The 16124-nt window shown below is 33.6% G+C and overlaps 1 protein-coding gene across 2 annotated transcripts in view; it reads left to right on the forward strand.

Annotated features, from left to right (window-relative positions):
* The first annotated feature begins 13687 nt into the window (after nt 1-13687).
* Rrp1 (Recombination repair protein 1) overlaps nt 13688-16124 on the forward strand; it is a 54885-nt gene continuing 52448 nt past the window's right edge. Inside the window, exon 1 of one of the 2 annotated variants that reach the window (XR_015042538.1) lies at nt 13688-13876. Coding sequence is in view for 1 of the 2 variants with exons in the window: in XM_035370071.2 (XP_035225962.1) it covers nt 13862-13876 (15 nt within the window). In the remaining variant the exon portion in view is untranslated. The remainder of the gene's footprint in view (nt 13877-16124) is intronic. The other variant, XM_035370071.2, reaches the window with a different exon arrangement.

A 16124-nucleotide genomic window follows, 5' to 3' on the forward strand; every position in this document is an offset into this window, starting at 1 on the left:
TTTTTCTTTACATCACATGTCAGAGAGCACGGGGAGATAATTAAATAATGGCATGAATAAATTAAGAATAGTTGTAAAAAAAAAAAAAAAAAAAGAAAGAAAGAAAGAAAATGTACGTATTCATGTTACTTGCCATTTGATTGTTTAGCATTTCATTAAACTAGTTTTCCTTCCAGATCTCTGGAAGGAACTAGATTCAACTAAGAAACTCTTATATACTGTTTATAGATCCAGTACAGATGAAAAGTAATTGTCCGTGGAGTTGATCATGTAGAAATGACTTTCAATTTCTAGATTAGATAGTTTATAGTGAGAAATGTTTGTAAAAGATTGGCCTCGCGTTAGATTTAGAGCTAAAAGTTTTCAACAAGGTCGTTTTAGACTAAAGTTTCAAACTAATTAACTCTGGCGGGAAGTATGTAAGGATCCTAAGTTTTACTAACGTTTATTTTATTTTAAAACTGTACTGTCACCTCTTATTTTCTACTTCCGGCCAGAATTAAACGCTTTAACTTATTTATGCAAATTGTCTTGCTAACGCCAAGTACTTAAGTTGTGGCTTTTTGCCAAGCAAGGGAGAAGAAGGAGTTATTGGAAGCAAGCCGCTTGCCATTATAGTTTTACGAGTTTTCATTCGGTTGCTGGTTGCCTTCAAGGCCAGAGGTTTAGTCCTCTTGATAATTGCAAACGTATCGTAGTTTTAGCAGATCGGCGTACTACATACGGACCTTTGTTAAAATAAAGGCCAATCTTAATGCTAGGCACTTGTATACTAATTCTAAAGTTAGTTTTAGTTAAAGTTTTAGTTAGTAGTTTTTATATTCTTACGTTCAGACCACAAGTGGTTGGTCTCTGTATTCCGAAGTTTCGGAAATTCCTATAAAGTCTAGAAAATAAAGGGTTTCGTATACCCTTCCTGCTTATGTTGTCTACTTCACAATTTCTTGAACATAGCTTGAGTAAGCTCCCTGTTCCGAGTCAGGACCATTCATGTTTCCAAAGCAAGTCAAAAGAAACACTAGTCCTGATAAACCTACCTTTGATTATGAATACAAGCCAATATCTCTTATAAAACTTTTTCACGAAAACCTTCCTGATTTTAAAAGATAGTCCTCACAGACTTTGCTATAAGTAATCGATAACAATATTATTTTATAATCTTCATGAAAACGGGAGATCGTTACATCCACTCAGAAAAAAAAAAAAAGAAAAGAAAAATTATGCCACATACGCAAAAAATTGGCCAGCCCTGGTCGACTCAATTCAAAAAGAAATCTTTCCCTTAAAGAAAAAAAAAATGTTCTACCAAAATTTCGTCGCTTTGATTAAGTAAGCAAATTAATGAAAGAAAATTAGTACGTCATTTGTTCAGCAAAATTACGAGATAAGACTCTGAAATATTTGTAAATGTTTGTTGCTTTTTGTTAAGGTAAAACTCATGAGAACTATCCGGCTTTTGTATGGAAGCTTTCGTGGAGTACTTCTTGCGGTTACGTGAAAATCACGAAATACGTACACATGTAGCCAACCAGTTTGCCGTATGCTCAATTAACTTAACGACCTGGCCACTGGTGATTCGTTAATTAAAAAAAAAACATAATAATGAATGAAAGGTTTCAGTTAAAAAGTATGATTGTTTAAGTTGTAGAGTCTTGTATTCTTAGGTAGCATAAATTCTTAGCTCTAGAAAGAGTGTAGACGTAGTTTCCTCAGGTCTTTAAGGGTAGGCAGACAAAGTCAGAAGAAGGATTATAAATAGCCCTTTTATTCGATCAAGAGGAATTAACAGGTAACCCCACTTGGATTTATATAAGTCAACACTTCTGGCTCAACTTAAAAAAATAATGTTGAACTTAAAATCAAATGTCATTAGATTAGACTAACGGATCCCAGAATAAAATAAACGCGAAGAAAGGCTCTGGATCGTAGAAGCCGACGGGACAAGCCTAATGTACTCAGCGCCACAGAATCAAATCGCTATTAAGTCACAGTAACAAAATTGCCTCAAACGGGCAGAACACGCTCTAAATTAACTTTCGAAACCTTCGCTTAAATGGTACTTTTTTCTCCTGACCTTCGCTTAAATAGCACTTCTTCCTGAGTCTGAATAAAAGCGCGCTGTCTAATTTACATTCTGGCATGAGAAGCGGAGGTAAAAAATTGAGTTTGCTTTAACTGAAAGTCCTCGAGTAAAGTTGCTTTAACTGAAAGTTAACTATTAGTCAAAATAAATAAATAAATCCTCACATAGTTATGCAAAAAGGAATGCATTCGCTTTCCAACATTAAGGTAAATAGGATTTTTAATGTTAAACAATATGTCTATTAATTATCGGAACGCCAATTCTGCTTGATAAAACTATCTATTGAAAATAAATTTCAATTAAGCATTAAAAATATTAAATAATATATTTCTGAAACATGTTGCAATTTTTTTTCATTACTTACTTAAATAATAAATTTTATAATCCAAAATTTCATGCTGCCGAACTTTAAAGATAAAGTGTTCTGTTATAGTCCCAATATGAATAGTCCTGTGGACAGTTTTTTCCTATTTCTTGTAAAACTCTTGGAGAATATTTAATACAGTGTAAAAAAAAATTATTTTAGTCCGATAAAAATAATCTCTGTAATCTTCAAGCAATGTAATTCTCAGTAAGTGTGCGTGGTTTTAAACTGTAACATGCAGCACTGTTATTAAACCAATTCGCTTGGTAATATGTTACCCTGACAACATTTCCAATAGAAGAGCCTGAGCTTGTTTTAATGTTCCTAAGAAACATAAAATGAGTTTCGGTGTAAAGTCATTTTAAAAATTCAATATATGCTTCTGAGCTATAAAAAAATTCTAGCTGAAATTTTTAACTTTTTTAAGGCAATATTATTGAACTATTAAACAACCAAAAATAAGAATGGCAGTTTGTCAGTATTATATCATACATTATTTTTAAATATGTTTAAAGAATTACTTAATTTAAAAAAATTAACAGAATAGTTTTTTTTAATTTAAACAACAGTTCTCTTAGCGAGTATTCCATATTTTTCTGTTAATATGCTAATTATTCATAAATAAATTTAGAATAAAAACTACAGATCGAGAACCGAATCATGTATAATTATTTTAATAAGTGATAAAGGTACAGAATTTTAATAAGTGATAAAGGTACAGAGATATCCTGTATTTAAATTCAACTGAAGATATTGAGATTGCAGTTGGGAAAAGTGATTACGTTTCTTGAACTTTCTTCGAGCCTTTCAAGTGTCATGATGCCGGAGTGGCGGTGGCTATCACAGGAACTCATAAACTGTTTACGTTAACAGTAAGACTATTCGCAGTGACACCTATATGTCTATTAGTGCAGCACCTAGTATATCTATATTAACCCGGTTGATGGTGATTATTTAAAGTAATAAATAAAAACTATGTATAACAAAGCAAAATTTGAAAATTAAAGATTTGTTGTATGTAGCAGAATAAGCAGAAAAATTCCCGTTCTTACCTATTCGCGATTAATTTTTCCTTCATAATAAGTGAAAAAGGTTTTTAATATTTATTTTAAGTAAAGAATTATAAAAAACAATGTTAATTTAACTAACCTACTTGTAGCAAAACATCCATCCCTGATTAAAATGTGGCCAATAGGTCGCCACTAATTAACATCCAGGTTAATATAGATATACCAGATGCTGCACTAATAGACATATAGGTGGCACTGCGAATAGTCTTACTGTTAACATAAACAGCTCATGAGTCCCTGTGGCAGCCACCGCCACTCTGGCATCATAACACTTGAATGGCTCGAAGAAGGTTCATGAAACGTAATCACTTTTCCAAATGCAAGCTGAATATCTTCAATTGGATTTATATACAGATATCTCTCTGGTGAATCCATCCAACAAATATCTTCATTTTGAAAACATTTGTCTATCATTTGAACCATATGTGGACTAAAGTTATCATCTACAAAAAGTGGATATGTACAAACTTCGCCTCTAAAAAGTCACACATAAGGTTCTAAGATCTCTTCTTGGAGAGCTGTGGAGTCTCTGTTAAACACGTCTACTTGTAACGCATGTATCATAAAAATGTCTCCATCCTCTTTTCCTGATTACGAAAGAAAGGTATCAGATCAGCTTTTTCCCTAGATAGAATTTTAAATTAAAAATTAGCTGAATACGGCTATTTTATATGATTTTAAGCAAATTTTAATGTAATATGTTATGAAAAACAATCAATCGATGATACGACTAATTTAAATTTATAGCTTGGTGAGAAACTTTTCAAACACTTAATGTTTTAAGGTAATATTATTTTTTCCCCTTCAGACTGTACTTAAGTTTAAAATATAATTTTTTTTGTTTTATAAACTTGCGTTGAACGATCTAGAACTGTAATTTGAGACAAATATCGCGCTTATGCTGACCGTATATTTGAAATTAATTATGAAAGTGTGAGCTATAGATGGTCATGCCGAAAGAATGCCTCGCTTTACGAAATAACTCAGTTTACAACACAACGAATATGTAATGAGTGTTAGCAAAACAAAGAATATAAAATGACTGCCTCGCTTAACAAAAGTCCCGCAGAATAAACTGCAGACGAATTTCATCATACATACAACACGGAGTTAAATTTATTTCGCGTCCTCTTTAATGGAGTATCAATACAAAAGTTATCTGCGCGTAAACAAAGATAATGAAGAGAGAAACGAACATATAAACATATCCTCTAATTAAACTGTTCCCCAAAATTAAAAGATAATCTGAAAAAAATATCTTCAATGATTAAAGTTTTCAACCAATGTCCAATTACATAATCATTTTGTTAATTGTCTGTACCTGAACGTAAAATTAGACTTCTATGCAATTACGACATGAAATACATAAAGTCTGAGAATACGTCGTGAAATGGATGAGTGTAGGAATTTAAGCATGAAATGTTAAGAGTGAAAGTTAAAGTGGTTTTTGAGTATTCATCACTTTTGATTCAATGGTATCATATAAAAGAACAGAAAAAAATGGCAGCCAATTCATAAACTCGACAGGAAAGCAAATATAGAGGCCACTCAGCATCTGAATATTCCTCAAAGTGTCATATTAAGAACTGGAAAACCTCAGTTTTGCTGCTAGAGGCAGCAAGAAGGGATATATGCTCCCGGACGCGGCCGATGCTATTCGCACCACCGGTGCGATTAGCCACTTAAGCTATTCGCACCAACAATAACCATGCATGCGCATTGAGTTGTCAGATCCGTCAATTGAACCCAATCGAAAAGAACGGATTCTGCGTTCGTGAACTGCTGTAGTGAATCTTTTTTTAAAAAAAAAAAAAAGGCGGGCGTAAACTTGGCGTAGTTTATCATTTTTTAAGCGTTGACGACGTTCAAAGGTTTAGAAAGGAAAATGGGTTCCTTTTCTTATAAAAAGAAGGAACACATTTCCTTTTATTAAAGTATATATAAAAAAGAGCAAATTTTTATGTTCGCAATGTTTATCCTTTTCCTGAACGGTTTGAATAGTTTAAATGTCTGATTTGGGGGGGGGACAAAATCCTGTTTACATTTTTTTGTACTTCTTAGAATACATTTAGCTTTAAAGATGTGTTTTTCGCAATCAAAACTTTAATTCATTCCTCTTTGAAAAATTTCGTCCGATAAAAGATACTAAAAATTAGACAGAGGATTTTTGTGTAGAAAATTTAGACATGAAATAAGTTAAAAGCGTTTATATCAACTATTAAATTAATTATTCCATATGCCTACTTATTTTTTTTATGGAAATACTTGGCATTTTTAGGACACAAAAAGTGCTTCAAAGAACTTTGGAATATTAGTACAAACACATTAATCAATTAAATTGAAATAAATAATGGGATGTAATTTAAAAGACAGAAATAATTTAATGTAAGAGATTTAGATTTAAACATTTGCACAGGCAAATGATTTATTAGATTTTGTAAGGTTTTATTTCATAAATAACTTTGATTTTGAAATATGGCATTTGAACCTATAAACCTGTGTGGATACTGAAAAAGTGATGAATAATTTCTGTAGCCTTTATTTCAATACACTAAAGATTTTTTAACTATTTACTCGTCCTCGCTTGCAATTAGACCCATCATTAAATCCCTATTTTATCTAATCATTTCCTGAACATTATCATGTATACAGATTGACCTCGTCTTTGTAACTGATAATTATTACTTACAAATTATTCTTTTGCTGGTGAACTATTAACAACATTCGCTCTCACTACCGCCTGCCTTACGGAAATCGGCGTAAAATGCTGGTACCTGGGCTGATTGAGCGCATGCGCGAACGTAGGTGGAGTGAATAGCCTGTTAGCTATTCGCACCGTCGGTGCGATTAGCCACTGCGCCTGGATGCTACCTCCATGGGGATCAAAGTGATGTTCTGCATTGTATTTTGGCAAACAGGAAGACGAACAAAACCTTCAGTTGTCCCCGGGCGCTCAAAATAGTAGTTACAACTCTGGAAATATCTTTGTAAACAGTAAATCTGTTCATGCATCAGAAGACCATTTTCTGTCATTCCGGCAAAATGAAACCCTGAATTTCCTACAATAGAAATGATTTTAGACCTTCAGACTGCCTCAAGAATTTGAATTAGCCATTCTATTGCTCCATGAAAGATCCTTCTCACAACTATCGATGTTATGGGGCCTTACACTGGCCGTGTATGATAGTGGTTATGTCAGTGTAGAAGATTCAGAAGAAGGTAGTAACTTGTACAGAAAATCAGCTCACTAAACCAGCAGCAGACTTGGGGCAGCTGCACCAATTGCATTAACTGTGTTTCAGAACTTAAGAGCGACTGAGGTTTAGCCCAAGGAGAGGAAAAATGTCTTTCGCTGTCCTGGTTAACTCATGGAATCACTAGGAAGAACAATGCAAGTTATTTAATATGATCTACACAATGAGTGTACAGACCGAGTATGGAATGGTGTGATTCTGGTCTCACACAACACGCTCGGTCTGGTATGGTCTGGCATACATACTGGCATGGGTCGCCGGTAGACAGCACTGCGACAATGTCATTAGCAGATTAGAGCAACAAATCCTTCTACTGAACTAGATCTGAAAGCTGTTAAGAAAACCTTTACTCAAGCGATCGAGTCAAAAACGTATTTTTTGTGATCCAGGTGTTTTTAAACGTTCGAACTTCTCAGTTCTTATCACATCCTAACTTAAGCGGTCAGACGTTTTATTAAAACGAATTCGGGTTCTTCTTCTTCCTCTTCTGAGGCACTACAGCCTACTGCTGGTCTAGGCCATCTCAATCAGTCTACGCCATCTAGACCTATTCATGGCAATACTCCTCCAGTCTTCTCTATGTATGGTATTAATGTCATCCTCAACAGCATCAAGCCACCTAATTGGTGGCCTTCGTGGCTTTCTAACTCCCATAGGTTTGGCAAATGTGAGTTGCTTTACTGGGTTTGTGTCTTCAGTTCTGTATAAATGACCCAACCATCGAATTCTGTGGCTTTTTATGACCTTGGCAATATTAGGCTGTCTAAATTTTTGGTAGATTTCATGATTATACATTGATCTCCTAACACCATTTTCACAAACAACGCCAAACACTTTTCTTAGTATTTTACGTTCAAATATCAGTACTTTACTTTCAGTTATTTTAGTCATTGCCCAGCACTCGTAGCCATATAGTATGATGGAACGTAATAAGGTTTTATATATATTAATTTTAGTATTATGGCAGATAAATTTAGATTTGAACTGATTTTTAAGACCAGGATAGCATTTATTTACAATGAGGAGCCTGTTATTAATTTCCATAGATAAATCATTATTATTAGTGACAACAATTCCAAGATATTTGAATTGTGCCTCATTTTCAAAAGTGCAGTCGTTCACAGTCAGTGGCGACGGATTAGTTTATTTATGGGCAATTTCTAAAAATTTTGTTTTATCTTCATTTATGGTTAGGCCTGATTTTCTTGCCTTAGCTTCTAATAGATGGAATGATTCTACAGCAAAATTTCTGGATCTACCAACTAAAGCAATGCCGTCTGCGAATACGAAGGTTTGTATTGTCTTATGGTAAATTATTCCTCTATTCATAAGACCAGAAGCTCTGATAGCCTACTCAAGAGCCAGGTTAAAACGTAAACAGGACAGAACAACTCCCTGCCGTAAACCTTTGTCAGTACAGAAAACTTGAGGTAAATCATTACCAAATTTAACTCTAAATTTTACCCTTTTAAGTGCACCTTTTGTTAGATTAATTAGTTAAAATTATTTCAAATTCCTCGAATTCAAGTTCATTCTTAAGTTTAATCAAACTATAAATGCTGGAAAGATTGAAATAATAACTGATTATGTATTTTGTAGTAAAATGGTAGAAAGAGTTGTAAAAAAACCGAAATGTGAAATCCATACTATCATGCACGAGTCAACTAACAGTAAATACTTGTCAATGATCCGTGTTATAAATATTGTTACGAATTTCATAGGTATGTAAATAATTTTAGTGAAATTATATGTAAAATTGTAATATTTTTTGTATAATGCAATATGAGACGAAGAACTTTAAAGAGACGAAACTCTGCCGGAAAAATAAGAATACAGGGGCAAGTCTATTTAACACTGAGGTAAGAGGCTACCTCGCTAAATCGGGGAGGAATTGAGAAAAGTCGCCAAACTTAACGACCATTTGGCGACATTTTGGTAGATCCCTGTATAACCCTCAGAACTTAAACTGCGCCGGAACCCGTCTCCGGTACTTCTTAGTTTTGGGGATAAACCATAATTTTAGTCGGAGCGCATTGGTGCCCTAAATAAGAAGGCTTCGACACTTCGCTTACGTAACTGAACAACAATTTCAGTGAAAATCTGATCTCAAAAATTCCATTTTTAGTAATAAAACTGTATTAAAAATCGCTTATCTAGTTTTAATTTATCTCTTTACTTTTATTAAATTTTAATTATTGAATTAATATAATAATTAATTATTTTATTCTCTTATTGATTAATTATTTATGTTTTTAATTACTAATGACTTTATTAGTCATTTTATTTACTAATTTATTCTTTTTCCTCTTTCCTGACGGTCTTCAGCAGGGCTCCGGCACTTCTTATTTTAGAAATTAAGCCCTGATTACTATAATGGGTATTGTAATTGAATAACTATAATTGATCCCTATATGTAACTGTAATCGTATCTGGCCTTCATATGTTGATTGGCCTCACAATGTTGATGATACGATGTTGGCATCATATGTTGATTCAGCAAGATTCGTTTGGAATCATCCATTAATTTCGATAAGTGGAAGGCACTAGAGCCTTCTCGACGGCCGGGGGAAAACTACGTAAGAGCGGGGACAGCATCAGTATTACTCAGTTGTTTAATTCAGCGTTGAGTATGGAGTATTAAGAGATCTCCTTGTGAGTTTCGCCTTCTAGGTACTCTTTGCATTACTTTGCGTTTAACGTTCTTAGCAGTTTGAAGTGTAATTATTGATTGTACTCTGCGCTTCGTGTGAGCTTCGCCTTTTAGATGTACTTTGCATTACAGTGTGTTTAATTTCTTAGTAGTTTGAGGTGTAAATACTGATTATACTATGAGAAGAGTTGTACGAGCATTCTTGTGGAAAGTTCCAGAATTTCCTTTCGGCAAAATAAATTTTATCAAGCTATCGTCAGTTCTGTGATTCACCCAATCTATTACGAACCCGTAAGCGCACAGTAATATATTTGGAAATGAAACTTATGCTATTAGTCCACATGTATTCCTAATTAAATCTCTGTAGTTTTGTTCTCCAGAATAATTTCAAATAACCTTTGTTTAAAAAGTTTAAAAGATTTTCTTATTGATGAAAGAATGCAATAAACTCTGACAAATTCTTGCTCACATCTAACGCTTCTTTTCAGAAAGAAAATGAAATATGTTTTTTATCTCTCACTTTTTATGGAACATTCTTTGGCAAAATTTTACTACTACTAAGAACATATAGTGAATCAGAGTTTCAGAAAGCAGTGCTTTCTTTTACACTGTATCTAGTGAAGACCATCGGTAAACCAAAATGAGTAGTATGGGAAAATGAGATTAAAGTAAGTCAAGTGGACGCCATCAGTCGACGAATAAAGTGAGTTTCTGGAGAAAGATCCAAATCAGTGAACTGAAGAGTCAAGTATGAGTAAAAAATGTTAAGGATGGAGAATGTCAGATGGATATTTGTGTTTTTCTCTGAGAAAAGTAGAATATCTAAGAGATTTGATGCATTGTTAGGATGAGTGAGAATTGAACTGAAGAAATTTCTGGCAAGTTTTTGACTATAATTTTGAATTGTGTCTACTTTGAGGTCACGGTGGATATACGAATTTGGAATGAACCATGGCGCGTTGATAATTTCTCTAAAGGCTTTGTTTTGAAGAACTTGGATGTGTTGGCAGCATGACCCCAGACAAGACTAGCATAGAGTAATGCTGGTCGAAGTATAGATTTATAAAAAAGGAGTTTATTAGAAGCGTCCATATGACTTTTTCTGCCAAGAAATGGGCGAATTATGAATTTTTTTCACAGTTTCCCTGAAATGTTTCTGAAAAGTCAATTTTTTATCTAGAATGACTCCTAGATATTTGCTTTTGCCAACCCAGTCAATTTCTTCATCAAACAGAAGATATCATGGTTGTGTAAAATTTCTTTGTCCTTTACGAAAAATTATTGCTTTTGATTTTTCAGTGTTAACTGCAATCCTCCAAAAAGTGGGCCAATTTCATAGATCAGGGATTCTAAACTGGTGGTACGCGTACCACTGCTGGTAAAAAAAGTATTTTTAATTATTAAATTCAGAAATCTCATGAAGAAAAAAAAATTGATAGTTCTGTGATCGAACTCTAACTGAAGATTTCAAAAATAATACACTTGTTAACTTTTGGCTGAACCAAAAAATAACTTTAAAGGCATTTCAAATAAAGCTATTAAGTTTCTATTGCCTCTTTGCACAACCTATTTGTGTGAACAAGGATTTTCTTCCATGTTATATTTAAAAATTAAATGCAGAAGAAAATGATCCTAATTTGCGGTTAAAACTAAGTTAAGTGAAATAAGACCAGACACAAAGAGAAATTTGTCTCTCTTAAACAGGCCAAATTTCGCGCCAAATTTTAGAATTAAAGTATTATAACATAAAGTTTGATAATAAAAATGGTAACCCATTTTTAGTCTGATATATTTTTTATGTATGCATATTTAATACAAATAGCCAATAGGTTGTGCAAATATATTTATTTTCAATATTTCTATTGGGAAATTGAAAAATAATCATTGTAAAATGTAGCGGTGGTACTTAAGTTTTTCATTTTTATTTATATGGTACGCATTAGTCGAAAAGTTGAGAACCGCTGTTTTAGATGTTTGAGGTAATCTTGAAGAAGGAGCTGGACAACTGTAACTGTAGAAACTTATGTCATAATTGCAGTATCACCTGCAAAAAGAACAATGGTAACTTGTGGGTTTCTAGGAATATCGTAAGTGTAAATGTTATATAAATATGGTGAAAGTACTGATCCTTGGGGCACTCCAGCGAAAATGTTTCTCATGGTAGAAACAGTATTACCATTTTTCACAGCAAAGATTCTTTGTTGGAGATAGGAAGCAATAAGTCTAATATAATGGTCGGAGATATTTCAACTTGATAAGTTTGTATACAAGTTCCCGGTGCACACAAATCCCTATCGAAAGCTTTCGCAATGTCAAGGAAAATGGCTCCGATAGGGACCTTATAATTGAAATCGTTAGTAATATAGTTGATGACACGAAGCAGCTGGTAATTAGTAGTATGAAGATGACGAAAGCCAAGCTGTTCTTGTGGAATAATTTGATTGAGATGATATAGGATAATTTTTTCAGCTATTTTAGAAAGATAACTTAGAAGGCTAATTGGTCGGCAGTTCTGTGGAAACTTTGAATTTTTATGCGGTTTTGAGAAGACAACGATGATGGCATGCTTCCGTGTATTAGGAAAGTAAGAGAACTTTATGATAGAGTTCGTAAAGACGTTCGTCGTTCTTCGTAAGACAAGTGATAGCATTGATAGGAAGATGTTTCAGCGCTTTGGTGGAAATACCATCAACACCTGGAGCTTTTTTGGGTTTTAAGGAGCTAATATAATCAGCAACCAGCTTAGGCGTGGCGAGGAATGTAAAGTTCAAAGGACGTGGAATTTTTATGAAGGTATTAACAGTATCATTAACTTTGGAAATATGATTGTTATCGTAAGGGGTAGTATTGGGAGTAAACGTTTCTTCTAGTATATCTGCAAAGGTGTCAGCTTTATCTTCGTCAGAATAAACCATTCCGTTGGTACCATGAAATGGCGGAATTTGCTTGAAGGGTTTCTTAAATTCCTTTGCAGTGTCAAAAAAGAGTTCTTTTCGATGCACCTTCTGTTGACAGAAAGTTTAGGAAGTTTCGCCAGCTTTGCGTCTTGAAGTTACTAATGTTCTTCTTAATGTCACGTTGAACAGCGTTCAGATGCTTTTTGAGCCTTGGGTCTCTTGTATTTTGCCAGTTTTTCTAATACGATTTTTGCACTTGATTTTTTTTTTTTTTTTTTTCTTTCCAGGAAGGGTATCTGAAATTATTTTTGTGATTTTTTCCAGTCTGTAACGCCAATACTCTTACCAAGTGAAGGTAAGTGCCCAGTATTTATGCTGATTTCAAGAAAGATGGGGTCAGATGAGAGAACTGGAGTAACAGAAATTTTTTAATTATAGTCGATGTTGTTTGATACAAAAACGTCAATAATATAAAAGCTATTATAGACGTAATGCATAGGTTTATCAGTGGCATGAATGGTATAATTTTTATTTGAATCGTGCTAAAAATTTCTCGTCTTTTTCTACTGCGAGTTCCTTGATTCCAGCATCGATGCTTAGCGTTGAAATCCTCTCCAATTAAAGCAGGTGAGTTAAAATCCAGTAGTTGTTCAGTTTCAGAAATAATGAGACTATTATTAGGAGGTATATAGATATTAGAGATGATGAATTTCTTGTGCTCAAATTAAATTTCGATAATGTTGCTTTCAAAAGAGGTAGAAAAATTTTGTTTGAGTTGATGCTGAATGCTCCTTTTAACAAAAGTGATGATTCTACCTCCGCATCCGGTTTCTCAATCCGCATAGTAAGTAGAATAGTTTGCGTCACAGCAGGTTTCAAATGCGTTTCCTGTATAAGAATTACGTCAGGTTCGAGTTCCAGAAGATCTCCAAATTCGTCTTTTTTGTTAAATAGACAATTAGCATTTCATGAAAAAATTTTTGTTTCTCAGATTAATACTGCTTGGCATGTTAAAGAAATGTCCACCAATTGCACCTATTTTGCCTATATGGCGAGGTTGGCTTCTTCATAGTTTTGAGGCCTGCTCTAATAATTGTCCATATTGTTTTTAATGAACCCAAGTTAAATAATTCTGAAAAAGTGGAACTTGTGGTTGAAGTTTCAGATAACTTGGAGTTCTTAGTATTTTCAGGTCCTGAGAATCCATTTCTTTGTCGAGAGGTGGAAAGTTGCTGTCTTGATTATTCAAGGTAGAATCATATGGAAAAAATCAAGAATTTGTTTACACAAAAGCTACCATTTCCAGATGGCTACAAAACTAAGCTATCTTCTATCCAATAAAAAGACTACATTTTCCCTCCAAAAGCAAAAAAATGGCTGAAACATGTAGCGCTCGTCCAATAGGATTGTGATATATTTCAAATCATTCAGCAAGATTCGTTTGGAATCGTCCAGTAACGTACAGCGTATTTGCACGGTTAAAACCGCAGAAACTTTGCTCGTTTTTAATTTCATAGTTATAAAACTTCAAGTTTTGAAAACAATGCCGCGTAAATCGGTTAGTTTGTTTCATTTTTGAGACTTTATCCCCCCTTGTATTTCATACAGTAGATTTTCTGTTATAGTTTATAATCTGATATAAAAGTGGTAATAAATAACTCGCTGTGCCGTTAAAAATTTTTAAAAATTAGTATTCTAGATCAATAAGTATTCATTTAGCATAATTTGTGGTTTTGTGCTACGAAGTTGATTCATTCCAGTATCTGTGCTATGCAAAAATGACACTGGTTGAGATGCAAGTGTGACTGTTGTTGAAGTGTGCAAGTTACCATTTCTTGTTATATAAATTAAGAGCTGGAATTATTTCGTTTTTTATTGTGTGATTCAATTATAGATCCAAATTATTTAATTCATATTTTTTAATCACTTGGTGATTTCATTTTCCTTACCTCTTGTGACAAAAAGAGTTTTATTTCCACATCATTTTACTTGCTTAAAATTTATTTAAAAATTTATCAAAATTAGATTTTGTTTTTGTTTCATTGATTATTCAACACTACATTTGAAATTTTAGCTGATAAAATGGTGCTTTACAGGAACAAAACTTCATAAGTAGAATAAGTGTGTCAAAAATCTGATTTAAATACTAGTTATTTTGGCATTAAATCTTTATGAAGTTTATTTGCTTGTGCTAATGAATAGGAGAAGTAAACGTAGAAATGCTACAAAAAGAGTTTAGGGATAATGGAAGTCTTTAAACTTGCATGCAGAAATAATGAGTTGTCAAGATCATTATTTGTATCAAATTGTGTATGTGATTATTGGGATAAAAAGAATTATTGCTGAATGAAAACTAAATATTATAGCAAAAAGGACATCTATGTATGATATGTTAATGAGAAAATTTAATACTTTAAGCATCCGAAATTTTTTTTATTTGAAATTCTCCTCCCATATGTAATTCGAATATGAATCATCTCTCAGAAGTACCTCCTCAGTCTTTTGAAGTTACATAATCTTCAGATAAATGGGCACTAACAAGGTCGTCGTAACACGTGGGCCTGCTGGGCATTTGCCTGGGGAGCCCTGAACCATAGGAGTCCTATGCTAATTCATTTATATACATTTAATTTCTGTGAGTCAGAGGTGTAGCTAGGGTTTTCAGTGCCCAGGGACAACTGAAGATTTTGCACCCCTTTCTGTGTGCCATGAATGGAAAACACTTCATTCTAAAATTTCATGCCATCAATTTGGCGTGCCCGGGAACAGATGTCCCCGGGCACGCCACCCCATTTCCCCACCCTAGCTATGCCACTGCTGTGAGTTATTGTCATAGGGACTCCAGCACACTGATTTGCCCAGGGCCCCTTGTTAACACAACACTGAGCATAAACCTAAAGTCTTGATTGTATGCAAATGCTATATAGCAGTTATATCATTAACAGTCACTGTCACATACTATATGTAATTTTATGAGTTAAAACTATCAGCTACCATTGGCTTTTACTTAGTTTGAAGTAATTCTTCACTACCTTTATGGTGTAATAATTTGAATCAGCTAGTTTTTCTTTTATACTTAGACAGCAAGATATATATGCAATATAATTTACATCTAAAATTTGGACTTACCATGAAAGTACTATCAGAGGCATCATAAATGAGTATTGTTCAATAAAATTATGCTGTAATTTTGTTAATTTAATTAGGCACAAGTCATGAATGGCTATGTCAGATTTTGTTTTACATAGTTGTTCATAATAATAACAAAAATCAGTGACTATAAAAATCTTGCAGAAATGAAACCGAAATTACTTCTTAAACAAAAGAAATTTGTTGTTAAGCTTATAAACAAACACTGCTTCATATAAAAGTGTTAAAATTATTTAATTAAATTTACTAAAAATTTAAATAGTGCATTGTTTTATATAAAACTATTGTTGAATACTTTTCTATGAAGCAATGCAAAAAAGCAGCTGAACTCTCAATTTCTGAAAAGTGTATGAAAATTTCTAATCTCTGGAATTGAAACTGAAAAGGTTTTCTTTGAATTATATGTTTTCTTAGTGTTCCTGCCCTCTGCTGTTAGTTTGAAATCCAAACTAACTATTTAAGCCAGGGGTCTCCAACCCTGTGCCCGCAGGCATCCGCTGATGGTTTAACGTGTGCCTGCCACTGTACGATCACAATAAAAATGTCTCAATAAAGTTCTATGTGAACGTTTTTTTATTTTTAATCGAATAGAAATTGCGTCCAATACAGATACCAGCACAAAGCGAAATGCAACCAATCCAGGGCTGTGGAGTCGG

The sequence above is a fragment of the Stegodyphus dumicola genome, chromosome 8 (genome assembly GCF_044657685.1).
Source record: "Stegodyphus dumicola isolate Sdum_Otavi_A_Nest chromosome 8, ASM4465768v1".
NCBI classification, from domain to species: domain Eukaryota; kingdom Metazoa; phylum Arthropoda; class Arachnida; order Araneae; family Eresidae; genus Stegodyphus; species Stegodyphus dumicola.